General features: G+C 39.4%; 4 protein-coding genes and 1 long non-coding RNA gene across 8 annotated transcripts in view; 2 read left to right on the plus strand and 3 right to left on the minus strand.

Annotated features, from left to right (window-relative positions):
* Positions 1–2299, minus strand: part of sytl5 (synaptotagmin-like 5) — a 42576-nt gene extending 40277 nt beyond the window's left edge. For all 3 annotated transcript variants that reach the window (XM_031294930.2, XM_031294938.2, XM_031294919.2), the window contains exon 1: positions 2129–2299. The gene's annotated coding sequence lies outside the window, so the exon portion shown is untranslated. The remainder of the gene's footprint in view (positions 1–2128) is intronic.
* Positions 2300–2703: 404 nt separating this feature from the next.
* On the plus strand, positions 2704–5407 carry LOC116046585 (dynein light chain Tctex-type 3). Its single transcript, XM_031294976.2, has 5 exons — positions 2704–2866; positions 3540–3581; positions 3750–3873; positions 3952–4029; positions 4502–5407. The coding sequence occupies exons 1-5, from the start codon at positions 2840–2842 to the stop codon at positions 4576–4578; spliced, it is 348 nt and encodes a 115-aa protein (XP_031150836.1). The 5' UTR covers positions 2704–2839; the 3' UTR covers positions 4579–5407.
* Positions 5408–5925: 518 nt separating this feature from the next.
* LOC116046594 lies at positions 5926–27198 on the minus strand. The gene is made up of 3 exons (XR_004104175.1): positions 27188–27198; positions 18128–18131; positions 5926–6013 (listed from the first exon to the last, which is right to left on the minus strand). It is a non-coding gene; the product is annotated as an uncharacterized LOC116046594 (long non-coding RNA).
* On the minus strand, positions 6128–15861 carry xk (X-linked Kx blood group (McLeod syndrome)). Of its 2 annotated transcripts, XR_004898051.1 has the most exons (4): positions 15406–15861; positions 9880–10142; positions 7374–8501; positions 6128–7327 (listed from the first exon to the last, which is right to left on the minus strand). XR_004898051.1 is itself a non-coding variant. In XM_031294949.2 (3 exons), exons 1-3 carry the CDS (start codon positions 15648–15650, stop codon positions 7585–7587), a joined length of 1425 nt encoding a protein of 474 aa, XP_031150809.1. In that variant the 5' UTR covers positions 15651–15861; the 3' UTR covers positions 6128–7584. The 2 variants fall into 2 exon arrangements, 1 of the variants encoding a protein (XP_031150809.1); XM_031294949.2 differs by having other exon boundaries at positions 6128–8501.
* LOC116046565 (gastrin-releasing peptide receptor-like) lies at positions 21043–25777 on the plus strand. The gene is made up of 3 exons (XM_031294960.2): positions 21043–21444; positions 23267–23618; positions 24473–25777. Exons 1-3 carry the CDS (start codon positions 21047–21049, stop codon positions 24785–24787), a joined length of 1065 nt encoding a protein of 354 aa, XP_031150820.1. The 5' UTR covers positions 21043–21046; the 3' UTR covers positions 24788–25777.
* Positions 27199–27564: the final 366 nt, after the last annotated feature.

Genomic DNA, 27564 nt, shown 5'->3' on the forward strand with positions numbered 1-27564 from the left:
ATCATACATCGTCGCTAGCTGGCTGCTACATCACCAGAGGCGACAAGTATTGATCACAAACTTCCAAGATGCCGTATGCAAGTGTGTGTATGTCGATTGCGTGGGTTTTGACAACAGTGTCATATGCATATCATCATAAACCATGATGTTGAATTAGTCCACTGGTCCATTAGTCCATGTGTTAACACAAAATCAATCTGAGCTTCAATACATCAGAATTTAACTAAATATTACATGCAATTTAGTACTGATGCAAGTAGTATTTTTGATAACTGATAATAATCCTTTAAAAATAGATAATAAACATTTTGGGAAAACCGCTTATTGGCAAGAGAGTTAGAGGAGTAGACCAATATGAAAGTAGTATTGATCTTTTCATTTAACTGACTGTAACAAAGTCAATAAGCGTGTTTCCCTACAAATGTTGAACTATTCCTTTAAGTAATTTATCAAGCAAAAAAAAATCGCAACAACTGTTGCAGGTTTCAGACTCAAATTCAATTCAATTTTATTTATAGTATCAAATCATAACAAGAGTTCTCTCGAGACACTTTACAGATAGAGTAGGTCTAGACCACACTCTATAATTTACAAAGACCCAACAATTCCAGTTATTCCCACAAGAGCAAGCATTTAGTGCGACAGTGGTGAGGACTGGCTGCTTTTCTAATTTATATTAGCGTACATTAAAAAAAAAGAAAAACGTAATTTAGTGTGGTGGACAGTTAAAACGTGCAACTACAACTACATTAATATTTTCCACAATTCTTTGACATTACAAATATGAATGAATTTAGAGCTGAAAGGATTTGGTTAATTAAACTGTCAATCATTAGAAAATAATTGATTCATCTTTAGTTTCCCTTGTTTCTCTAATGATCTAGTTTCTCAAGTGCAAGGATTTACTGCTTTTGTTTGTTTTATTAGTAAACCGAATATATTTCAGTCTTTGACTGTTGGTTTGGACAACAATTGCTTGTTTAGCCTTGTGACAGTCCTTTTTTCACTGTTTTCTGACATTTGACAGACCAAACGATTAATCGATTAATCAAAAACATTATCACAGTCATCAATAACAAGTTATTAGCTGGAGCTCTAAATTGATTGAAAAAAGAAACTAACCAGCCCTAATGTAATATTTGCATCCTGCATGCATCATGTATTCCAGGCTCAAACCTTCCTATCAGGACTTCTGGTTCCTGAATAGAGGCTTCAAATCCTGCTGCTGACAACATCTTACCATCTTCAAAAGAAGCTTCACATTTCTTTTATCTTAAACTGGATCTGACATCTCTGCTGTAGGTTAAGTGGCAGCATCAAACACAACACCAACTAATCTGAGGCTAAAGAAGCATTGTAATGAGGTCAGCATGTTGCTTCATCAGAGTGTAACACCTTCCAGGCCTGATGCACCTACTGAACATTGAGCCAGATATCCAACCAGCTCTGCAGACATTTAGCAGCATCACTGTGTGTCTGTCACCTTTCTTCTTTGCTTTCTTTAGTAACACCAGTCTTACCTGAAAAGCCCCGGGATAACCTGACGACTCCAGATGAAACTACCACAGACAAGGTCAGCATTAATTAACAACTGAAACATCATAGGACCATTAAACTAAAGTCACTTTGCTTTAAAAAAAAAAAAAAAAAAAAAAAAAAAAAAAAAGGTAAAGTCACATCAAACCCACTGCCACTATACTTATTATGACATGACTGGTTTCAAACCTCAATCAGAAAGTGAATTAATGCAACGTATTATCAGCGTATTATTAAATTCAACAGAGTTTGACTGCAGGTTAATCTACCGTCGAATCCAGCGGGAGGAAACAAAAGACAAGAAAATGAGCTTTTTGCTGCATTGCACCTGCCCAAACGTGCTTAACTTTTGCCGGGGAAGTAGGGCTGTCTGGTCCTGCTGATGTGTGACTAATCCTCCGAGGTCGTGGTCGTGACAGTGGACAGACAGCCCCCCTCCACCTTCCAAAACAACAAGCAAAAGACTCAAATGAAACATAAACTATAGACTACCAGCAAGCAGCGGCTGACTGTGCTAGATCCCAGTGGAAACACGGCGGTGTTTGGCGTCCCGGTGTGTTGCCGGTTGACCTGCAGAGCGGCGGTGTCTTACCTGGCGGCTGCGGACAGCGGCGAGGAGCCGACAGGGGAGCACAGCTGGCTGGGAGAGTCCGTTCAGGGATCAGGGACCGTATGCGAGTGTGTAGGTGCGCCTCGGCACCGTCTGAAGACAGATATCCACAGCCAGGGTGTTCCCGACAGGAGGGGGCGTGGTGTGTGTGTGTGTGTGTGTGTGTGTGTGTGTGTGTGTGTGTGTGTGTGTGTGTGTGTGTGTGTGTGTGTGTGTGTGTGTGTGTGTGTGTGTGTGTGTGTGTGTGTGTGTGTGTGTGTGTGTGTGTGTGTGTGTGTGTGTGTGTTAGCCTACATGCACGCAATCCTCACAAATAGGCTTATTTCTGACAATGCGACAGTTTATGCAGTTGTTCCTCTGTTGTTTTTATGAAATACACTTAATGACCCAATTAAACTGCATGGTCATTATTTTACAGGCTGGCTGTAATGTAGCCTATAGCTATTGGTTGAAGGGCTACATATTTTCAGTATTTCTCAGATGAGTTATAGCCCTCTGATGTTGATGCTGGTCTGGCGTTGTAGTGTCTGACTTCCACCACAGTGAGGCGACATAATAAACAGTCTTCAGCTTCAGGAGGTGCAGAAATGTCTTTTCTGTGCTCTTTGACTCTTTACAACAGGAAGTAAACAGGAACAATAACTGAACCGGTGATCATTAAGATAACATACCTCTGTATCAGTGTCAGTAACGATGGAGGAATATAACTCTGGAGATGAGGTGAATTGATTTTGAATTACATTTAATTTAACTATCGAAAGGCCCGCAGTTAACACAACGACTCGGTTAGCTAGCTGACAATTAGCTAAACCAGCTAGCTTAGTCAGTTAGTTGAGGCTAACGGTTGTTTCCATCGGGGTGTGGTCATGGTCATAAGGGTTATACATTTACAATATTATATTTACAGTTATAATTCCTAGCAGTGTATTAACGTCAGAAACAGGAAGTTACAGTGACAGTTGGACAAATCGTACATATAGGCTATATAAACAAAGACAACAGAATGAAAGTATTCCTAACGTTACTTTTTTATGTAAATGAAAACTATTTGACGTTGAAAGTGACTCAAAATAAGTGCATTCAAACTCCATAACACATATACAAAATTAAATCAGGCCAACACTTTAAGCCTGCATAAGTTTAGCGTCAACAGCATTATTAGTGTGCATGTAAAGCATATATGCTATGTGTATATATATATTGTCTAAACTATAGTTTAGACATGTAGGCCTATACTTGTGTATAATGGTCCATTGGACAAGGTCATTAGCTGTGTCATGCACAGATTGTCTGTAACGGTCTAAAAGGTGGTTTCCTCATGCAAAAACGGGGGAAAAAACAACACAGATGACACCAACTAACAATGTTTTCTGTCTTTAAAATGTTACTGCAGGTTGTCTTCAATGCCGACGAGGTTAATATCTCAGTTAAAGAGGTACCTTTTTTTTTAATTCCTGGAAACATTAATAAACTGTATTCTTTTGTAAATCCACTGTTTGATGTGATGACAGTCTACATGACTCTCTCTCTCTCTCTCTCTCTCTCTCTCTCTCTCTCTCTCTCTCTCTCTCTCTCTCTCTCTCTCGCTGTGGTTTTGTCTCAGTGTATCGAAGGTGTTATTGGTGGAACAGATTACAACCAGAGTAAAGTGAACCAGTGGACGGCCAGTATAGTGGAGCACTCTCTGACTCACCTGGTAAAACAAGGACGGCCGTTCAAATACATAGGTGAATCAACTGCCCATCAACATGACACCTCGGGACATAATGTTAACATGTGGAGCTCATATGTCTGATGTTTTTCAGTAAACTGTGCGGTCATGCAGAAGAGCAGCGCTGGTCTCCACACAGCCAACTCCTGCTACTGGGACACTGCCACTGATGGTGAGAGATGACTTATAATAAGAGCTGTTTTTGTTTTGCTCCGAACCTGTGTCAATATGATACCTGAGTTTCAGTACAGATACTAGAACAATACCTTACTTTAGGACTTTTTTCATTTATTAAAAGAAGCCAAATTCTCACGTTAAATCTTGTCTTAACACAAGCAGCAGCATAAGAACTTTGCCGAAATAAAATAATCTTTTTGCAAAATTATTATTTATATCAGGAACTATCTGATTTTGGCATCGGCATTTATATCGACCAATAAGGAACAAGACATTTCAGTAAAGAAATACCAATGGTACTGTATGTTTGATGTAATTTAGAAACATTGTTTCCATTACATAGTTTGTTTATCAGGACACCCCTGACAAGGTTTTTTTTCAATTTAAAAATGTCCCACTAAGTGCATACCTCGGTCAGTCACAATACTACCACTGTGTAATTTCTACTGCTTGTTTGTGTCTTTCAGGAAGCTGCACAGTGAGGTGGGAGAATCGCACCATGTACTGTGTGGTCAGTGTGTTTGCTGTTGCTGTGGCGCTGTGAGCTGCTCTTTCTCTCTCTCCTAACACCATCATGTCTGAAGCTTGAAATGGCACGGTGACCAAGAAGCCATGAAGATCCTCTGATGATACCCTCTGTATGTACAAGTAGCTTATTTCTCCCCACAGGCTTGAACAACTTATCGTCAGGATAAGAATTGTGGCTTGTGAGTCAATAGCCTGCGTTTGTGTGAGAAAATGTTGCTTTGTCAGGACCAAAGTCAGAATTCAACCCTGAAGCAATGACTTATTTGGTCAGCAGATGTTAAGAAGTTAAAACTAAATATTTTTGTCCCAAATTTTGTAATCTGTGTATAACGTAAAGCCTGATTAGTTTTAGCCATGCTAGCAGCAAGACTCTGGGGATGGCAGTGTCAGTCAGTCCACCACTTTGGTCCAGACTGAAATATCTCAACGACAATTGGATATATTGACATTCAATTTGCTACACACATTCAAGCCTCCATCAGGATAAATTGTAATGAGTTTGGTGATCCTCTGACTTTTCTGCTAGTGCTATCATCAGGTCAAAATTCTTATTTGTCCAATACTTGGAACTAACTAAATTCCCATCAGCCTCAGCTCTACTTTGTGATTAGCATGCTAATGTTAGCCTTTTGCTTTGCCTAAGTACAGCCTGGGGGAGCTGCTAGCATGGCTTTAGACTATTTTCATTTGTCTCCTTCAGTACATTCCCTCATAAAACAGTTGCTGTAGTTTGGTATTTATGAAAAGTCTGACTGTTGTGTTTTAGTAGTGTTGGGAATTTCCTACTCTGTGTCCCCCGTTTTGGGACAATGTGTCTGACTCCAATAAAAAACCTACTATATATATCCCGCGCATTTGTTAAATTGGTATTACGTTGATCCTAAGCAAGAGCCAAATGAGATAAGATAAAGTCAAATACATTTGTTTAATCAGTCAAGCATCAGAGTTTCAATACACAGATCTGTGGGGATCACAAACCACGCAGAGACTAAGTTTCCCTAGCAACATACAAAAAGCTGGAGCCGGTCCACGTATCTCTAGACTGTCAGACCTTGTGAGCCCCGATCTATTCTTCCCCTCATCTCTTATACTTTCTTTCTTGGGCCCCCTCTTCTTCTCCCGCACAGGGACTGCTATCTTCACACAACACCTGCCAGGGTGGGGGCCACTGTATTATGTCTCGTCCTCATTTGCTCTCACTCGAAGCGGTACATTCTGCTCCTGTTTCATTTGTTATTATTACTAAATGTACTTTGCTCGAGGCCACTGTGACCCTAACTATCTTATATTTACCACTTAAGCTAAACCATCTGTGCATCAGTTTCCTTTATTCGGGCAGCACACAACTCTGTGCAATCAGCATACGCCAAAACACACTTGGTCTCTTATGGAAACCTTTTACATTCTTATTATATTTATCTGCAACTAGTAAGAACATTATTCTACAGTAGCTACCTGACTACTTGTATAAAGCGTCTCTACTAGTCGTTGCAGAATTGATATGAAAGTGTGTATTTCCAGGAAGATGGGTTGTTTAATGGTCAGAACGACTAATGCACTTTTTATAGAACTTTTCCGTAGAAATCCTGGCATACTTGTGTAAAACTAAGTTCATGAAGGCTCTTTAATAAATTAATTTATTGGAACGTCTTCAGTGCAGTCATTAAATGTATTAATAATCCACAGTTTTTGCATCTGAATGAGTGTTGATCTCTACAAACCAGAGTGTGATTTGTTAAGCAGACTGACACAAAGGGAGATAAATGTTACAATTTTGCAATTTGGATGTGTGTCCACTAGATGTCAGCACAGGACTGTGTGTGTAGCAACTGCTTCTCAGCTAAAAATAAAACTATTGACAATTTTCACATATAAATATAAATTTATTTAGCTTTTTTTAATAACGATTTTATTTTTTAAATACCTTTTTATTTTGCTCTGTATGAGAATATCCAATGTGTACAATAGATTTTTCACATTTTTTTGGCTTATCTTATTTGTACAAACATTAGGAGCATTCATTTGATACCCGAGGTTGTCATCCCTCTGCTGATATATTGCAAAAAGGAGTAGGTGCAAAAACAAACACACTGACATTCTCTCTCTCTTACACACAATTATACATTAAAGGTTGAAAATAAGCAAACAATTCCAGACATTTTTCAATTAGATATAATAATAATTTTTGTGTGCACACAATTTGTGTGTAAATATTCTAACTAATGAGACACACAGACGCAGAGCTGACAGACAAGTGTGAATTAGAAAAATGCAAATACATCCAAACAAAGCATTTCACATCACTGCAGCTGTTGTTGCTCAACATTTGTACCAAAGTCATGCTTTACAGTTAGCGTGTTTGGTGATCAAACGTTTTCTTTAAACTATGTGTGGAGATTCACATGTCATCGTCAAGCACAAATACATCACAGAAGCAGTGCGTATTAATGATAAAGCTCTTATCAAGGAGTAAAAAGGCTGATTGCTTGCAGCCATAAAACTAGAGGGGGGTTCAGAAAACAAACCTATACAAAACAGACCCCGCCTCCGAAGAAGTTCATCTCTGAGGCTCCACACATGCACACCTCCATGCCTCTATTAAATACAATCAATTTAAATGCATGGCGCCTTGTGATCAGTAATGCAGCATATAAGTGGACACGGTCTCCAAAACTAAAGAAGTAACGGTGTTGTCCGTGTTTTTCTTTGTATTAAAGGCTGCAGGATGATAGGTTCGGATGTTGGCTGATGAGACAATTGAGCACCACTTCTGCTTCTGCACACAAGTGAACACTATGCATGTTTGCAGCCAGAATACATCTCCAGTTAAGGACACATTTGCTTCATGTATGAGTAATAGACAGTGGTAGAAAACAGAGTTGAGATGGATATATGAAAGGATTCAAAGTGTAAACTCAACTCGCGGAGGGACTCATGTGGCACTTAAAAGGTTACAGAGGGTGTGATCTATCAGTCGCTTCTCTGGATGGCACGTCAAACGGTTGTGATGCTTACGCGTTGCTTAATCACTGTGGTTAATGTCCCCATTGATTCCGTCACATATATTATTGCCTATTTCATTAGTTGTGTCGTAGATTGTTGTATCATTAAGCATGTCATACATAGTTTCGTTAGGCATGTCGTCTGTGGTGTCGCTGGCTGTGTCGTGGGCTCCATCATTAGCCGTCTCTTGGCGTGTGGTGGGGCTGAGTGACTTTCCTATGGGCCTGTTCTGTGGTGAATCAGAGTTGCACATGAGACAGAGCAGAGAGGAGCAGTTCCAGAGACCCTGGGTCATGCTGGAGGTGAAGAGCCTCCGACATGGATGACAGAACTGATAGAATACCAGCATGAAGAAGATGGCGATGGCGTAGGCGACCAGCAGCTGCAACACCAGCAGCGGGGCACATGTCAACTTGTAGAAGTCAGTTTTATAGATGAACCACAGCAGCAGCAGCGAGGCGTTCTCCACAAAACGCAACATGTAGTACACGGCCATGCGGTACCAGTTCTGGGACTTATTGATGAGGTCCGGGTCGTTGAGTTTCACCTGCACAGCTGACCAACAGAACATGTTGATGCCGGCATAGAGGAAGGTGAGCAGGCAAAGCACGATGGTGGTTCCCACCCTGGTCAGAGTTTTTTCTATATTCTCAGGAAATGGAGAGTGGCTCTGCCAGAACAGGATCCACGGGTAGAGAAAGAAAACCAGGAAGTTAAGCAGAACCACAGGTAGGACCCAGAGCTGCAGCACAGAGCTGAACAGAACCAGAACCACCACACGAGTGGCGATCTCAAAGCTCCTCCACAGGAAAATGCACAGATAAGCCATGGGGCGGACGTCCACTTCATAGTCATCATATTTGATCTTAATGGCCAGGATGTTGCAGCGCAGCGCTCCGTACACAATGGACAGGAGGGAGATCACCATCAGTGTGCCTGTCAGTGAAAAAGAGAGACAGAAATATGAAGACACCATCAAGTCTATCCTCTTTATACTTATATTGTTTATATTCTTTTTATCCTTCTTATATTTGTATGTGTGACATGCTCCAACAACACCATGACAAATTCCTCGTATGTGCAACGTACTTGGCAATAAAGCCCTTTCTGATTCTGATTCTGATTCTGATTCTCTGAAGTTCAGGTTGATTTTGGATTCATTTTTCAAAAAAATGTATTCATACATACATTTTTTTTCTTTGTTTAGAAGCTTTTAAAATCTGTGTGAAAACTATTTTGGAAAGATATCTGACTTCTCATACATGGAAAATGACACTTGTGCCTTCTACACAATCTACACATATTTAGTGATAACTCACTAAAGATCACTCAAAATATTATAGAACAGTTCAGCCAAAATAATGTTTCAGTATTTATACACACAAATACAGCAGAAAAATGTAAGAAATAAAAGTCTATGTTATGGGCTACAGACATAAATAAGATACTGTGTAAAAAATCCCTTTCAACTGGTTTTCTCTGCTTGTCTCTACATGCTTTATAAATAAAGTTACTATAAATAAACTTCAGAGGGTTAAAACAACATTCAAGTGCTCATATGGTTGGTACGAAATTCCGAATTTTTTCCCCCTGTGCAGAGCTGCAGTGAAGGCATTGTAACAAAAAGAGGGAATTTGGTGGTAAAAAGACTGGAACTCTGGATGATACCCACTTGATTCGACTAAGTCAGACTGCTCCATTAACTTAAGATAAACATGGGAAAACACAGTGAAGGGAACTTTTAATTACAAGTACAAACCGTAGGAATAATTACAGTGAGCAAAAACAGTTTTTTAAATGTACATATGGGGACTATTGTTTTAAGACAGACTTAAATTGATCCCTTAAAGGTCCTGAAGCTCCCATTCACCACATTACGGCTGTTAAATCGGTAAGCGTGAAATAGAAGTGTCAGACCGCCGGGAGCAGAGGAAATAAGATTTATACTTCTATAACATCTTTTTATTTTGTCCTAATTCGACATCCAGATGTCCTAGATTGACTTCGGGTGAACCTTTTATTAAGTCTCTCTCAGTAATAGAAATTCTGGCTCCTACTAAGAGTTGGACAGCCAGATCTGTAACGACTGGCAGAGAGAAACACTGTTTTCCATCCTCGATTTCAGAGAGGCGGTTACATAACACCACTTTGACTCATGAAAACACCATCCTCTTATTTCCAATATGGCACTTAACTGATCAGCCCACATCATGCTGGAGCTGTGGACAGGTGACGGGGGATTAAAGGTACATGTGACCATAACATCAAAGAGTCACACACACTTAAAGTACATGTACCCTCTCGTCCTCCTCACCTCTTCCAATGGAGACCCCCTGCTGCAGGATGCAGATGTAGAGCTGCAAAGTGAGCTGGGGGGCAGATCCCAGGAAGGCCTGAATGACAGAGGTGCGGGCGAAGGCTGCTCGGTGTGTAAACAGTTTCCCCTCCGCCTGCCCCACCTGCCGTTCCACCTCCTCAGACTGACCCCCGCGAGGGATCTGCTTCTTCCTGGTGATGCTGACATACGGCTCCTCCACGCGGCCCACACTGCCATAGATACAGAACGCCTCCAGACACCTACAGGAACAACAACAGCAGGAGACCATTATGAGCTGCAGACCCAATGAACAGCTGCACATAACTTCTCATTATTCATTTATTTGCAGGTGATTCTTTTTCCATTTTCTTTTTCTTTATTAGGCTCTCCATTAGCTTAATCAACACAGAGGCTCTTCCTCCTGGTGTCAACACACAACACATTGGCAGATCAACATCACATAAAAACAGCAGCTCAGGTTTAACAGGTATAATGTTTACTGCGTTCATTAAGCTATATCAATTGTGTTCTTGTGAGTTCTGTTGTTCTTGTTTTGCATTCTGTTGTACTGGTTTAACTTCACAGAAAATTGAAGCTATTTAGGGATGCCTTTGATTAATTGATAAATGAAAACAATTTGTTATTATGAAAACAAATGCACATGACCAGATGGAGAAGATGGAAGGGGGGAGAGTCACCAACAAGTTTTTACAACAGTGTTGCCAAATATCTATTCCGAAGCTGTAGGGGGAGAAACCTGCAAGCAAAAAGCGAGAAAACAGCGAAGAAATTGCCAAAACTGCATAGCGCCCCTTTAAGTTTACAATGATATAATAAAAAAGCTGTAACCTAAGAGGAGAGATTTTATTTTTTTTACATTTAATATTAAAATCATTAATATCTACTGGTATGTAGATGTATGCCAACATTTACAGTAGCTCTCTGCTATTGTGAATGTCTAAAGAGATGTCAGTCCCAGTCAGAAAATGAGTGTGGGTCGAGGTGAGGTCGAGGCAGCGCTCATAAACACACAGTGCCAATAGAACAGCAAGGCAGGAGGATTTAAGCCCCGGGGGTGCTGAAGGACAGATGGTTTATCAGCTGGACTGGCACTCACAGTGAACACCTCACTCACTTGATTATAAATAAAAGTGTGAATGTTAAGCTTTTCAGATGTTAAATAAATAACCAACATCTAATTGAAGGATGAAAATATGAAGATTAGTCCTACACTCAGTCTCTGCTGAGTTCAGCATGTTGAGAAGTAGATGTGTGTTGTCAGATGAAGGGGTAGGTCTACAGATAACAGACGGATAATCATAACTTACAGCCACTATAATTAATATCAGTAAATTCCTCAAAATCTACTCTTTCTGAAAAGTTCAGTGTTTGTGAGCTGGAGGTTCAAGTTTCCATCACACTTGTCTAAGTTGCATATTGGACTATTGGTTTCCAAAGTGGTCACAATATCAGCTGGCACGCGTCATCTTAAACTCAGATTTAAGGTGAGCACCGAGAAACTTTTACCTTTTAGCAGATAAAGGTGAAAACAGTCTTCTAGTGTTGACTCTGCACATTATTCTGTATTATTACTTCCAAGTAGGGCTGCAACTAATGATTATTTTCATTGTTGATGAATCTGTCGATTATTTTCACGATTAATCGATTAGTTGTTTGGTCTATAAAATATCAGAAAATGGTGAAAAATCAGTCTATCAGTGTTTTCCAAAGTCACAGATGCACTCTTCAAATGTCTTGTTTTGTCCACAACCTCGAAGATATTCAGTTTACTCTCAAAGAGGAGTGAAGAAACAAGAAAATATTTACATTTAAGAAGCTGGAATCAGAGAATTTTTTACTTTTCTTTCTTAAAAAAAAGGCCTCAAAACGATTAATACAAATAGTTGGTGAATAATTTAATAGTTGACATCTAATCGATTCATCTTTCAGCTCTTGCAAGTGAAGTAACTATATCAGCAAAAGACATTTTTGAGTGGAAGTGGACTTTAAACAGTATAAAAGCTGCAGAAAAAGCCAGCAATGTACTTCTACAATAACAGACAGATTAGACTCCATTTCTGTGATGGAAAAATGATCACCCATGCTCAATATACACTGAGGAGGAATAAGAAAAAAGGTTTCTAATTAGATAAGAATGAAAATGAAACAAGTAGATGATTTTTTTTTTTCAGCACAACAAGCACCATTGTCACTGCTGGTATGACAAAAAATGATAAGGACTCTGTGTATGACTCTGTTTATAATATTACAAGTGTTGTTTGGGTGGAAAAGAAGAGGAAGTGCAGCTGTGCTCTCGGCAGTAGAGACGGACATTTCCCTCTCCGCTTGTGTTGTCAGAGATAAGGAGCTGGGGGTGACTGTGCTATTCTTATTCTTAGTTCTGCTCTTCACTGAGGAAAGACGTAGAAGTCTGAACAGTAATCATCTGAACACACTCGAGGGGAAACAGGCATGACAGGGTCAGATCCACAGAGGCCACTGCTGGGGAGTCAATACGCTGCAAGAGACATCTGTTCAACTGGTCGACAAAGAAAAACAAAAATATAGATGTTCCTGGCTCGTTGTAGGCAGCACACTTTACATGTGAAGAGCTGGAAGAAGTGCATAATGAATAACTGACTTAAATGATCAATTATTGAAATAGCTGGTTCATTTTCTGTTGACTGACCAGTGGATTCATTCAACTAAAACTACAGAATAATCTACTATTCTAATGGCCTATAAAACGTCTGAACATAGTTGAAACAATTTGCTAAAGCCAAAATTGATACAATAAAACAGCTTGTTTGGTCCACAAAAGGAGCAAATATTCACATTTGAGAAGCTTGAACTGAGCACCATTTGGGCTTTTTGCTTCAAAAGCAATTAAAAATCCAGTTTGAAATATGCATTGGTAGTGACAGCATCTGTAGAAGTAAATGGATTACCTGACAGTTTTAGTCTCATTTTGTCCTAATATTCTCTTTTTTGTTCACTGATCAAGTTCCTGCTTTTCTGTATGACATTTTGACTGTCCTGAAACTATTTTACCTTATCAACAGACTTTTAACTAATCCTGAGTGCATTTATTATGTTGTTTGATCTGTTTGATGGGTTTGTTTTGTGGTTTTGCGTTTTCAATTATTTTGTTTTATTTTTATTTATGTCTTGTCTGTTTTGTCCTAGTGTGAAGGACTTGAAATATGAATGAGATTTATGTATGACATATCTTCACATATCTTCAGTTTTTGCTAAATAAAAAAAATATATATATATAATTTATATATATATATATATATAAAAAACTCTGCCTTTGTGTTGAGAGGAAGCATTTCACTTTGATCCGAGTGGGACCTTTTGTTCAGAGGCCAGGCTGGCTCCGACCGAAGTTCACATCTTAACTAACAAAGCACCTTTGCTTTGACTGATTGAGTGGTGAGTCTATGCAAATCCACTCAGACCGAGTTGGGAGTTGAATGTCTTCTCAGCTTTTGTTTATTCTGTTGTTTCCTGTAAACTTGTATAAAGGCAGAAACTCATAAAAAGTGCTTGTTCTTCTTTTTATATAGGAAAAAAAGTGTCGGTACACTAAATTAGGATAGGTTTTGGATATATTTTGTGGGATCACTGTTCATTTTTTAATAATGTATTTTGTACTGTATTTTATACTGATATTGCACTATTCCGTCCCTCTCTTCAATTGTTATTGTATATTTTTTGTAAATTTGTGAATTCTATTGTATTGTTATACTGTATACTTAACAGTATTTTTTTATATTTCTTACTGTCGTTTCTGTTTTTATTCTTTATATGTTAAGTGAGTGTTGTACTTTGAGAGCAAAGATTAAAGGTGCACTATGAGTTCCTGCATGGTTTCAGCGCATCTCTCCTTGATCCGCTAGCTGCCTGCCCCCTGAATACACCGTGAAAAAACCTGGTCTCGGGAGACAACACAGGGGTCGTAAACGTCAAACAAACACTAGAGGCACAGGATAGGCACCAAAATACAACAAACACGTTCCAGCCAATCACCGACAAGATGGTTGGGGGAGGGGTGGGGGTTAGTGACAGTTACTGGCCTTTCCCAACCTGGCGCTCGCAAATGTGACGTCATCGGATCGCCATAACTGTTTATGCTCGCGCGTGGTGGTCGCAACACTAGTTGCAGTCTTTGTCAGATCAAGCCTTTCATTCACTATAAAAGAACTCATCTTAACCCAGTAAGTTTGAAATTTACTTGGAATGTCAACAGAAGTGACCAAGCAGGAACTCATAGTACACCTCTAACTGGAGTCAAATTCCTTGTTTGTTTATGCAAACCTGGCCAATAAAGCTGATTCTGATTCTGATTGTCTTTGTCTCAAGTATGAGGAATATAATGATGTAACCAGTTTGGTGTCTTGCTCTTTGTCATGTTGTCCATTAATGCCTTTTTCAGTCAGTTAAGTTTCTGGAAGCTGTGCTCCTTATTTTGATTCATGTAGCCTACTTTTTATTTTCTACTCCGTGTTTTATAATGTTGTGACCGTGCAGTTACATGCCACCATGTACCAACCTGTGTTTTAAAATGAAATAGCCAGGGGGAAAATATGGAAAATGGTTGCAGATTATTTACTGTAAATCTACTGATAGTGTTCCCATTAGAGCGGCAACTAACAATTATTATTATTTTATTATTCTTTTTATTATTCTTTTTATTATTGTTTGTTCAACTAATAGCCCAAAACTCAAATTCTCACATGACTAAAATGATTAATCGATTACCAAAATAGTACACTTATCGATAAATCGACTAATCATTTCAGCTCTAGTTTTCTTATTACAGGAGATGAATGGCACCACAGTCATTTCTCCTGCTGTTTGTAAGTTTGACAACATTCTCATGCTGCATGTCTGACTGCAGGGAGGTTTTCTCATGGATGTTTTGTACATATGCAGGATTAGGCTCCTATAGCTGAGACACATGGACAGGTCAGGCCAGGGGTTTACACAGAAAGCACATATGCTTAAAAGGATCCTCCCTGAGTGTGTAACAATATGTCAGATTCTTCATGTGATGTAATGTCCTTTCAGACAGAGCAGTCATGAATAAATCAGCTGAAGATGATCCAACTGGGAAATAAGTCTATATAGACAGCGGTGGCTGCCAGCTGTGTGGACATGCAACATATCGATAAGCATATTGATCAGCCTTTATCTCAATGGCGCGCGCACACGCACGCACACACATACACACACATACACACACACACACACACACACACACACACACACACACACACACACACACACACACACACACACTGCACCAGTATGTATGCAGCCAGCCAAAGACAAAAGGCCGGAGAAAATGAAAACAGCAGCATGTGCGCAATGCATTCATCAAACCGTAAGCAGCTTATGTGCAATAAGGCCGTGTTTTTAACGACAGAAATCATCGCGTGACAGTGATTGAGAACACAATGGTTTCCAGAGCCTCTATCTATCATCCAACCAGTGAGAGATAAACAAGCCAGCACTGACCTGACGATGGGTCCGAACTGCAGGATGTGCAGCAGCAGGACAAGCGGTCTGTCTCTGCCGAGGTCCCGGTGGATGAAGGTGAGGGTCAGCTGCACGAGCACAGATGGTACGAGCGTGAAGAGGAGCGTGAGCCCTTGCCAGATTTGGTCTCCAGCTGAGCGATATGTGGAGCTGAGGTAGAGCGCTGCCGTGGTCTCGGCCGTGAACAGAGACACCGACACAAAGATAGAACTGGGGAGTCGCATCCTCACTCACTCCGCCATTTGGGGAATGTGGCTTCGCTCACGGTCCACACATCCATGCCGTTTCCACCGGGCAGTCGGTCGGTCACCCGCCGGAGAGGACGGAGTTGTTTCAGGCACCCGCCGCCGCCGCCGCAGCTCATCTGCGATGTAATGCCAGGCAGAATGTTGTCACAGCCAGGTGTTGTCCCGGAGAGAGTCTGCGGGGGGCGCACGGGGCGCTGTGAGCTGGCGAGAAGCGCCTGTCGGTGAGAAGTGACGCCCTGCAGACAGTGATGTAGTCATTATTGCTCAGACACTGAGCATTATTTTAGGCTATTAATCAGACAAATCATATAACTAATAGGAACAGGAGCGTCATTATATTAGAAAATGTTGTATTTAGGATATTAGGATATAAATCAGGAAGCATACCTTTCTTACATAGGCAATTCACTGATCACAAACATTAAAGCTTTAGTGTGTAACTTTTTTAGAATAATGAACGTCCGTTACATTTAAGCCATTGCCAAATGAGTTACTACAAGCTACAAAGCTAATTAAGACTATCAGCTCCACACAACTCTCTTTGTGTTTCTGAGTATGGCTATGCTCTGAAGATTGTGTCACCCGAAGATAATTACTTCTTCTGAAGAGTCCATCATGTTTTTTTAATCCTCCGTGGCTACTGGCAACTGCGTGGAGGAGGGGTGGGGGCTGTGCGCGATCATGGAAGGCTTGTCTCATGTGGACGCGCCGACAGTGTTATTGTCATTACTTAGAATTCCTCATAGGGGCGACAGAAACTACGCACTATAGCTTTAACACTATCAAACACATAGGCCCTGTATTTCAAGGGGAAAATACAATAGAAGACAAAAAGAAATGAAAGCGAGGGAGGGGAGCAGTGAACATAAGTAACAGAAAAACTCATAAGAAAAGTTCAGGGTTTTGTTAATTTATGGATTCTATTTGGTAAATGTCATCCTAAAAGTAATGTATGTATTCATTAAAGTTGTAAACTACATGACTCCGGTAAGCTTATGTAAGAAATTATTGCATTTTTTAAAGTTTTAAAGTGCTTCAGTTGCGTTCTGTGCTGCCTTTATGTTTTGGTCAGCAAAACAGTTCTGCACTCTGGTTGTATCGATTCTCTTCTATTGAAAACTATGTTTTACACAAAATGTTACATTAATTATAATAATAATAGTGCAATGTCATTGTTCTGTTACCCTTGTTCTGTATGTAAAGACCTATTAGTTTTTAAGGCCTCATTATCATCAAGAAATCCTCCGTCGACTACAATTTGTAAAACTAAGGAGCATCTGGAACAGATTGCAGGAAAAGAAACATTTTTACAGTCTCACAAACCTGCAGTCTACTCTGTTTATTTAACACAGGGTAAAAGTCCTAACAAATCTCACATATTGAACAAATTTAAAGATCCCCACAGTTTGAAACATCAAATATACAAACAGCTTTCACACTGTCCCATTCCTCCAACTCTGACAGTTTCAATCCAGGTTCCTAATTCTTCTGCCAACCCAGCTCTTGGTGGATATCAGAGGGAAGGAGTGGTGTCTGTTCAGGTCAGTGAATAGCAGTAGGCCACTCACATAAATACACTAAACAGAGGGAACTCTGGGAGGTCGAGCCTGTTGGAACTCCTCAGTGAAATGGAACTCTGTAAACCTTTAAGGAAAAAAGAGTGGAGAGACATGAATGGGCAGTAACATTTTAAGTCAATAGATACACACCACTGAGAACACTGAAGTCATGAATTTTGGGGTATCAGGAGAGAATTGCATTCTTCATATACACAAATTAGACATGAAGGGGTATATTCTTTTGGACTCCATTTTTCTTTATGAGGCAAAATGCTAGCCTCAGCACGCTAACATGCTTACAATGACAATGCTAACACACTGATGTGTTGCAGATACTATATTGTTTACCACATTCCCCATCTTAGCATATTAGCATGCTAACATTAGCTAATCAACACTAAACACAAAGTACAGCTGAGGTTGATGGGAATCATTTGACCTGATGATGGTGCTAGATGAACAGTTTAGGAATCTGCAAAGTAAATCAAATTCATCCTGTGGGGGGCATGATTGTGTGCACCAAATTTAAGACATTTCAGTAAAAAAGCTCATGGTGGCGCCAGAGGACAAGTCATTGGATCAGCAAAGCCATTAGAATTCAGCCACTGTGGACTATTTCATGGCAATCCATGTACATTTGTTGTAGTTTTTGAGAGATTTCAGTTTGGACCAAAGTGGTCAGACTGACCGTAACTGCAATCCCTAGAGCCAGCTAGTGTGGCTGAAAACTTAATATCAACTTGGGGTGGGTTTTTTACTGGTGGAGCTTGCCTTGACCTATTGACCTCAGTATTTCTAAAATCTAGACTTCAGCCCTGTGGGAAACATGAGGGATCTCTTGCCTTTGAGCATTGTACATTTATTTAGAGTTGCTTGTGTCACTACAAGAACAACTAATCTTCTCCAGGATATCAAAATGTCAACTCATTCTTATTCTCTCAGCCTTCACTTCATCATCTTCTCCACCAGGCTCGACCGGCTGCTGTCCATGGTGCTGAAGTCAAACATGCTATTTAATGTTCATATTTGTTAAACAAATACACACTAAAATATATTTAACTATGGGGGAATTGATTGAATGTAACCCTATAACCTATTAGTGTTCTAGGTATATTACTGAAGTACTGTTTTAGCTTTACTCAAGTATTTTCCTTTCCTGTCACTTTATACTTGTACTCCACTACATTTCAGATAGAAATATTGTACTTTTTACGCCACTATATTTATTTGTTAGCTGTAGTTACTTTGCAGATTAAGAATTTACATAAAAAAGGTACATACATTTTTGAAATTCGTCACATTGTTAAAGATTAAACCAGGGATTCCACAAAAAATACATTTCCCCTCTAAACTTCTCAAATGGTTTCATTTAAAAAAACTCATCAAGACCCAACAAGGTCAAATTATCCAATATTTATAAAAAAAAAATAAAATAAAAAAAAGAAGCAAAGAATAGTCCCAACAATGAAATAAAATGAATATAACAGAACTCAGTTTTTTCTTCTTGTCTCTACCATTAATCATCCCCTGCCTCCTCGGATTGAGTTTGTGATAGTTTGGAGGGGCCCAGGCCCTATGGGAAACTACTGTACTAAACTACATGATTGTATATAAAGAAGTTAAAACTACACCTTGAGCAGTTACAACAGTACAATTCAGCTTATACACTAATGCATCACTACCAACAATCTAATAATGCCATAAATTATAATATATCAGGCACAGGGGACATGTTTCTGCAGAGCGAGTACTTTTACTTTGATACTGTAGGTACATAACACTTGTAAGTATCCACTGGGCCTGAGATTTTTCTGTTCTGGCTTTAAGACTATGAAAGAGTCTCCCTCTGGGGCAGATTTTAGGAATATACAACCAAAACACACAATGATCTAATAGAATAAAACATGATGCATTAAACTGTTTTAAACCACGAAGCACATTAAATATTCAGATGTATCACAGGTATCAGCCGTGTTCGTTACAGCTTTAATCACACTGCGTGGCATTTCCAAGATGATCAACGTGGTTATCTGAGTCGAGGTTGTGTAAGGAATCACTTTTCAATTTGAAATTAGGTTATGTTTGTGCCCCAATTTAAAAAGAAAGAGATACAAAGACGATAAATGCGATTGGCATGTAAATGTGGAAGCAAAGGTCATCTTATGAATACAGAAATAATTGAATTTTTGACCACTAAAAAGTCAAAATGAATGCAAATTCAAAAGACTTTTCTGTGTTTATTTTGAAATGGTAAGACACAAAGGCTGAGGATAATGGAGAGAGAGAGAGAGAGAGAGAGAGAGAGAGAGAGAGAGAGAGAGAGAGAGAGAGTGAGAGAGAGAGAGAGAGAGTGAGAGAGAGAGAGAGAGAGAGAGAGAGAGAGAGAGAGAGAGAGAGAGAGAGAGAGAGAGGGCGAGGAGGTCGTCTTGACATCAAGAAGTGGATGCAGTAGCACTCAAGTTCTGAAAAACATAATTTGTTTTAATGTGGTCTATCTACATAATAATTGAAATAGCCAGCAGTGGAATCAGTTTGAGCTTTTGGAGTCTGTTCCTGTTTGTGAGTTCAGATAAAAGCGTAGTTCAAGTCCAAGCAGCCATTTTACTTTGATGGACGTTTTTCTGTCAAATTATACACATTTGGGGGGGGGAAATGCTTTTGAGAATTATCAACTCTGCAGCCATTTTGTTCTTTGAAAAAATATTGGCAACAGAAGAGTCTAGATAATTAAAATGGTTTAAGTCATGCTCACAGAAGAACATTTTCATCTGTGTTATGTGCCTTGATACAGGAAAACTCAATTTGCATTTATATTAGAAAATGATTTTGAGCCCACTTGGCACCAAAAAATATGCTGCTATGTCTCCAGTATGAGGCTGGAGACATCATCGTAATTCTATCACTTTATAAAGTGATAGAATTACGCTGTGATTTATTTCAAAATGACCATATACCACTTACCATACCAATGCTGGAGCGGTACAGAAAAGCACAAAAACATGATAGACAAACCACATAGTTCCTTTCTTTTAGGTTTGGGATACTTATTAAATAATTTGTGTTTTTACTTTTGACAATTGACAAAAATAGATTGGTCCAATAGCTTATATGCTACTTACAGTATGGGGTACAACATTATACTTATAGGGGACTTCAGCAGCCGGAAGTACAAGTTTATGCGGATTGGCACTGTTGTTACACAGAGTTCAGTTAATTGTTGTAATAGAGTACAGGAAGTAAAAAAGTTTTTTTTGTTTTGAGGTTGAAATGAGGTTTCTACAGTTAATAGGCTACAACTAAATTGAAAACAGCGGCCAAGGCAGATGTAGAAGAAGATCCATTGTATGTCCTAGTCTAACTGCCATAAACAGTAAAGTACATCAACAGTCAAAGGACAATCTATGGGTAATTTCATAATTTTCAAACTCAGCTGAAACTAACTTCAAACTATTTCCAATTGCATCCAAAACACTGTCCAACTGAGCTGCAATGTAGCCTACACTGAAGAGGTGATAACTCCAAATCATATCCAGGTGACCACTTTTGTAGGCTATTCTTGGACATTTTCAGAACATTTGTGCCAATATATTCTGAATCTCATTGAGGAGAGTTTAAGATGTTTTGCCCTTAAACAATAAGGTTGAAACAGATCAGACATTTTTTCACCCTGATCTTGACAGCTGTAGCGCGTGAAATGGCTGAAGTGACGCAGCAGCAGCAGGAGGTCACATACTTTATAAAGTCAGTCACCAAACGCACCAGGAGACACCGGACTGTGTTGAACAGCTCCGTCCTCTCCCTGTAAAGACTAATATGTCTCTGGAGGACCCACTCGTTATGAGCCCAGAGGACAGCAGGGTTCTGGTTCTCAATGCCTCCACAGAGGAGCAGCACCAATACAACATCTGGCTCCCGGGAATCGGGATCGCTGCTGTCTACGGGATCATCATTATCGTGGGTCTAGTGGGAAATGTCACGTTAATGAGGACGTGTCTAATGGTGAAGTCCATGAGGACGGTGCCCAACTTGTTCCTGTCCAGTCTGGCTCTGGGGGACGTGCTGCTGCTGCTGACCTGCGCCCCGGTGGACGCCAGCCGCTACCTGGTGGACGAGTGGGTCTTCGGCCGCGTTGGATGCAAACTGATCCCTTTCATCCAGCTCACCTCTGTGGGAGTCTCAGTGTTCACCCTCACTGCTCTCTCCGCTGACCGGTAGGTTACTTTTCACGCAGTTAGGCTTTTAAACTTGCAGCATTGTCTTCTAGACTTCTTCAACATGAGGGTTTTCTTCGATTAAATAAAAATCAGTTTGACACTTCAGTTGTTTCAATACTCAATTCAATTACATTTTTATTTATTTACTCCATGGGCGATTTAGACCCCTTTTAAGGGGGCTCAAGCCCCTCTAAATTTCATCTCAGCCCCCCTAAAAATTATAATAATAATAATACAAAATTTAAATCAATTTTGGTGCTTCAAGTTAGAGTTGCAAACGTGTTTGATAGTGACAGAGGACAAACATTACAGGTTCAAAAGGCTTGAAACAGGTTTAATATCCTGTGTCGCTTTCGCCGATGCTAAGCACCTGTAACCCAGTCAAGAACAGGGTCAACAGAAATGTAGTGTTGGCCATCCTAGAATCGCCCCTGATTTACTCCATCCACATTTGGAGTTTTTTTTTTTGCATGGGTGCAGCATTACATCAAAAAGACACATTATAAAAGTCTTGCATCATTTTATGCACATGTCCCACTAAAGACAGTCACTAAAATGTTTTCATTATTTGGATTTTTCCTGTTTTTTTTATTATTTTATTGAGTTGGCTCAGTTCATTTATATTTTCTGCACATTTTATTTGAAATGACTGTGGGAATCATATAAACTCAACTAACTAAACTCTGATCAAAGTAAATGTCTCAGAATGTTTTCCCCTATAATTAATACCAGATTATCGTAGTCTGCTTCAGAAAATGATTAAGAAATGACAGACCTGTAAAATAAAGTTTTGTTGTTTTATTTACCAGCATTAGGTCTAAATGTTGTTTCAAAGTCCTCTCCATGCTTCCAGGAATTGTAATACTAAATAGTGTATTTTTTATTTATTAGTCAAAAGAGTCACTCACTCAATATTCACTAAATATTCATTCATGATGAATCTGTAATTTTTATTTTCTGACATGCTGGTCTAGATACTGCTCCTTCTCCATACTGCCAGTATATCTGAAAACAGTATACCACAGTGTAGAAATACTCTGTTCTGGTTTAAAGTCCTGCATTCAAAATGTTACTTAAGTGAAAGTACAAAAGTATGATCATCAAAATATGCTTACAGTACCAAAAGTAAAAACCCATTATGCAGAATAACCCATTTCATAATAGTATATATTGAAGTGTCACAAGATGATAATCTAAAGAAAATAAAAACTCTCTGTAGTTACACTGGTCTAACGAAACCCCTGACATAAGATATGAAGATGAATGATTGAATGATTATACAGGTCCTGGTGCTGATGAAACAATCTAAAACAGAATACATATTAGTCAGATACACAAGGGTCCAGATTCAGCTTTTTGTTGTCAGAAAACATGTTGGGAGCTGCCAACAGCTCTTTGTATTTTCGGCAAGCTTAGCTTCTGGGAGTAAAAAGAACATTTAATACCAGTTATGATTAATAAACCTTCCTCTTTGATCTGGAATTTCTCTCATCCAGGAGCTAATAGTATCTACTGTGGTTCCTGTTTCTTTTCATTCAAAGCCTAATTTAATTTCTGCTAATCTACAGTCAGATAATGTATCAAAGCGTATCTTTCTTTGATTTAAAGAATAAGTTGAGTCTCTAGGAGGTTAGGGTTAGACCTTAATTCAAATCAGTGATGAGGCAATAACACGTTTTTCTGCAGTTGTTTTTGATTAGATGCATAATGAAGAAACTATAGAGAGGTATTCAGTTCAGTTCATCTTAATATAGTCTCTCTCCACACAATGCCAGAACAAGTTTCAGTGATGCTCCACATATTTCTATTCTCTGTTTAGGTACAAAGCAATAGTCAGACCTCTGGACATCCACAGGTCCAGCGCTGCACTCAGTATCTGTTTTCGAGCGGGGGCCATCTGGCTGCTCTCTGTGACTCTGGCCATTCCTGAGGCCGTCTTCTCCGACCTGCACACCTTCACCACCAGCCACACCAATGAGACATTTGTGACCTGTGCGCCCTACCCCCACGCCAGGGAGCTGCACCCAAAAATCCACTCCACCGCCTCCTTTCTCATCTTCTACATCATCCCGCTCTTCATCATATCAGTTTACTACTGCTTCATCGCTCGCAGTCTGGTCAGGAGCTCTGTGGACATCCCTGCTGAAGGGCACCTGCACCTCCAGAAACAGGTCGGATTCTGGGATCCTCTGATTAGTTATCTCATTTACAAAGTGGTCTTTATAAACCACTCTCTAAACTATTTATTTCCATGTTTAGTAATTCTACTGTGGGTGAGAAACGGATTTGTTGAAATCTTTATTTATACAAGCAAAACTCAGTGCTCAGTAATCTCTGCATGCTAACATGCTCACATTGACAATGCTAAATTGGTCAAAACAGCACCAACTCTTGTAGTATATAGAACCACTTATACTAGCTACATACTACATATTTATACAGTTTATGTATACCACAAGTGTTGCTGCAGCTTTAGACTTCTTTCCCATCTCCATGCTCCTTGGAAGTAGGTGAAGTTGTGCCAGAAACGCCCCTCTCTGCTTCCACAATGACAATAACATGCTGATTTTTAGCAGGTATAAACTTTACTGTATTCACCATCTTAGCGTAGTGTGTTAGAATCCTAACATCTGCTAATTGCACTTAAAACAAAGTACAGCTGAGGCTGATGTGAATGTTATTAGTTAAGTAGATTTTGTTTGTTGACCTGGTGATGGAGTTAGATGATCACCAAAGATATTAGGATTTATTTGCAGGGGGAATGTCTGTACTACATTTCATACCAATCCAAGCAATTTCCTTAAAGACAAAACCGTCAAAGTGCTGGTGGCGGTAGAGGAAAAGTCAGAGGATTCATCCTCTGGGAACCATGAATGTCTGTACAAAATTCCATGACAGTCCAGCCAATATTCCTGTCTGGATCAGTGTGAAGAATTGTAGGAGCTGATTTCTTCTCTCTCTCTCTCTCTCTCTCTCTCTCTCTCTCTCTCTCTCTCTCTCTCTCTCTCTCTCTCTCTCCTGTCAGATCAAGTCCAGAAAGCGTCTTGCCAAAACTGTGCTGGTGTTTGTCGGCTTGTTTGCTGTCTGCTGGCTGCCCAGTCATGTCATCTACCTGTACCGCTCCTACCACTACGACCAGGTGGACACCTCGCTGGGCCACTTCATCGCCAGCGTATGCGCTCGCATTTTGGCCTTCACCAACTCCTGTGTAAACCCATTCGCCCTCTACCTGATGAGCAAAAACTTCAGGAAACACTTCAACAAGCAGCTCCTGTGCTGCACTTCTCCCAGACGCTTGTACAGTCAGAACAGTGGGAGCACAAATATAACCACCGTCTGAAAGCATCTGTGTTTTCATAAACTTCATAACCCATGTGCTGTGCTTCAGTAGGACTGTTGATCATATTTACTCGCACGTTTACTTTAATTAGAAGTGTCAACTTCAGTGTGATGAATGGACACGGTTACAATCATTTGGCCTTGTTGTCAAGTAATTTCTCATTATTTTTTATGATCACTTCTCAGTTACCCTTTTTTACACCTTGAAATAATGTAAAATGTTTAGCTCTCAACTATCCAGTGTAAGCCACAGAAATAACACAAGATGCAGGAAGACTCTAATCTCTTTTAAAACAAAATAAACTGTTGATTCAATGAAATACAATCACTGCAGATGTAAAGTCGATCATCCAAAACACTGGTAAAAAACATCTTTTCTTGTTGCTTGAGATTATTTGTTTCCTGACAAATAAATGTTATATAAGAAAAAAATGTGTTTGCAGTTGGTAAATCTTCTCTGTTTGTATCTCTGATGTAAGCTGAAACAGAATATGACAGTGTAAGAAAATTTAATTGATTGTAACCATGCATGAAAGGCCAGCTTTCTTGTGCATGTTTTTTTATCTGCACAGTGCCATTTGTTTAAAAAAAGACGACTGGTGGAGATAAAGCAAAAGGTTCCTCTGACATGACTGAATAGTCCATCTGCTGTTCTGTATTGTAGAAACATTTCAATGTTAAGTTATTAGAATTGTCAAATGTCAGATAGATGTTTCTGTTACATTGTATGTTAGTTAATGCTGTTGGCTGTACTTCTGTACACTGTATGTATACATTTCAGCAGCCATTTGTTACTTTTGTTTAATGTTGATGTTTAATATAGAGGTGCAACTAACAATTATTTGCATAAGTGATTCAAAAAATGGTTATTTTTGTGAATAATAGATTAATTGTTTAGTCTCTGCAAAATGTCGTAATTTACCAAAACCCAAGGTGATCTTCAAATGCCTTGTGTTATGGCACCAGCAGTCCAAAACTCAAAAATATTCCAATTTACTCCACTTGACGCCAGCTCTCTCTCTCTCTCTCTCTCTCTCTCTCTCTCTCTCTCTCTCCCCTTTTTTGTTTTGTTTTTTGTTGTATGTCCTTACTGGTGTGTGTTTGTCTGTGTGCATGAGTCTGTGTTGTCTGTCACCGTCTGTTTTGGACCTGAACTGGGTGGGTTTGTGAGTGGGTAGGGGAATTGAGGAGAATTGACATACTGTTTTGACAATGTTTCGTTCGCCATGGCCTCTGTTGTATGTCATTTGGTGTGAAAATTTAAAATAGAGTTGCACATGCTAAATTAAGATGGTAAACATTATACCTGCTAAATGCATTGATAGCATGCTGATATAAGCATTTCTCAAAGCACCGCTGCTTAACAGAGCAGCTAGCATGGCTGTAAGCTCTTTGTCTCCTGATAAATTATTTGAAAGATTATTGAAACTATTGATTCATTTTTATGTCGATTGACTAACCGTTAAGCTCTAGTAATATATTGGTGGTAACAGTCATAATGTATGACAATAATATGCTATTAATCATATGCAACAAACAAACAAAATTTGATGTTGTTTTGTATCGTCTTCACCATGAATGTCTTGATATTTGTTCAATTAAACTTTATTTGAGATGTATGACCCCCATGGGCAATGGGTTTTGTGATTGTGAACTTTTGGCTTTTGAAACGTAATGAATAAAAATACAAAACTTTTATCTGAATTGATTTGTATCACAGAGGAGTCTGTCGCTCTGCTGCATATCTCTCTGCAGAGAGTGAGACTCTGCTACATATCTGACCTTTTCCAACACACGTGAATGGAGCTCAAAGCTGAATTATAAATGACGTTATATCCTTTGATTTATTAAATCTATTGCACTGGATCTTCTCATAGTATGTAACCTACACCCTCAGTAAAAAACCCACTGTCAGCTGTGGCTTCACGTAAAATGCGCTGTGTTCAACACCTGCAGAGGTCCTTTGTACAAGATGAAAGACTTTCTCAGGTACAGGTACAGCATGTAACCACTGACTCTAGACACGATCAGCAGGATATCAACACGATATACAAATAAACACAAAATCACAGCATATATCCGTCTTTTGGAACTTTTGCTGAAGGCAAGGCTATTCTTTGAAGTTTAGGTTAACACGTCAAGTTAAATCAGTTCAAACTCGATTTTTGCAGAGGTGACCTTTCAGCATGGCATTTGAAAACAGAAAATGATTTCCTCTTCAGCAACACCGGCCTCAAAACTCCCCTCAGTTCTTCAGATCATTTTCTCTTCCTGCTATTTTCTACATTTCACATGTACTTGACTTTGCCACCCCTTTAATTCTTAATCGCATCCCGTTTGTCCGATTTGACAATGCTACACAAGCTGGGCATATTCTTAGCTGGTCTTGTTTGTTTTATACCTATTTTGTAAGTCCATTGACTATAAAACAATTCAAAACACCACAGTTCATTCACCAAATGTTAACGTTTATGTATCTTGCTGTTGTTTCATCGTTCATAGTCCAACCATTACTCATGTGACTTATAGTATAAAACAAAAGCTGGTGCATTTGGAGAAAATGTAACTGGTTTGGGTCAGCAGATATGGATATTATACTGGTCAAAGAATCAGGGCAGGAGAGATGATCCTCATGTCAGAAGATTTTATTATAGGAAGTGCAGTGAATAGACAAATGTGCCGATAGCAGGATGACTATAAGGGTAATATTCATAGAAATGTTGAAGAAACTCCCCTGCAAGTACTCAAATTGCTGCACAAGTATATTGCACATTAGGG

This window comes from Sander lucioperca, chromosome 8 (assembly GCF_008315115.2).
Source record: "Sander lucioperca isolate FBNREF2018 chromosome 8, SLUC_FBN_1.2, whole genome shotgun sequence".
NCBI classification, from domain to species: Eukaryota; Metazoa; Chordata; class Actinopteri; order Perciformes; family Percidae; genus Sander; species Sander lucioperca.

Excerpts from the sequence above, each read along its gene's own strand:
- LOC116046565 (XM_031294960.2), top strand. The coding sequence starts at position 21,047 with ATGTCTCTGGAGGACCCACTCGTTATGAGCCCAGAGGACAGCAGGGTT. Across the intron at positions 21,445-23,266 it reads ACTGCTCTCTCCGCTGACCG|GTACAAAGCAATAGTCAGAC; the intron begins GTAGGTTACTTT and ends TTCTCTGTTTAG. Across the intron at positions 23,619-24,472 it reads ACCTGCACCTCCAGAAACAG|ATCAAGTCCAGAAAGCGTCT; the intron begins GTCGGATTCTGG and ends CTCTCCTGTCAG.
- LOC116046585 (XM_031294976.2), top strand. The coding sequence starts at position 2,840 with ATGGAGGAATATAACTCTGGAGATGAG. Across the intron at positions 2,867-3,539 it reads AATATAACTCTGGAGATGAG|GTTGTCTTCAATGCCGACGA; the intron begins GTGAATTGATTT and ends ATGTTACTGCAG. Across the intron at positions 4,030-4,501 it reads CTGGGACACTGCCACTGATG|GAAGCTGCACAGTGAGGTGG; the intron begins GTGAGAGATGAC and ends TGTGTCTTTCAG.
- xk (XM_031294949.2), bottom strand. The coding sequence starts at position 15,650 with ATGCGACTCCCCAGTTCTATCTTTGTGTCGGTGTCTCTGTTCACGGCC. Across the intron at positions 10,143-15,405 it reads CAGTTCGGACCCATCGTCAG|GTGTCTGGAGGCGTTCTGTA; the intron begins GTCAGTGCTGGC and ends TTGTTCCTGTAG. Across the intron at positions 8,502-9,879 it reads GGGGGTCTCCATTGGAAGAG|GCACACTGATGGTGATCTCC; the intron begins GTGAGGAGGACG and ends TTTCACTGACAG.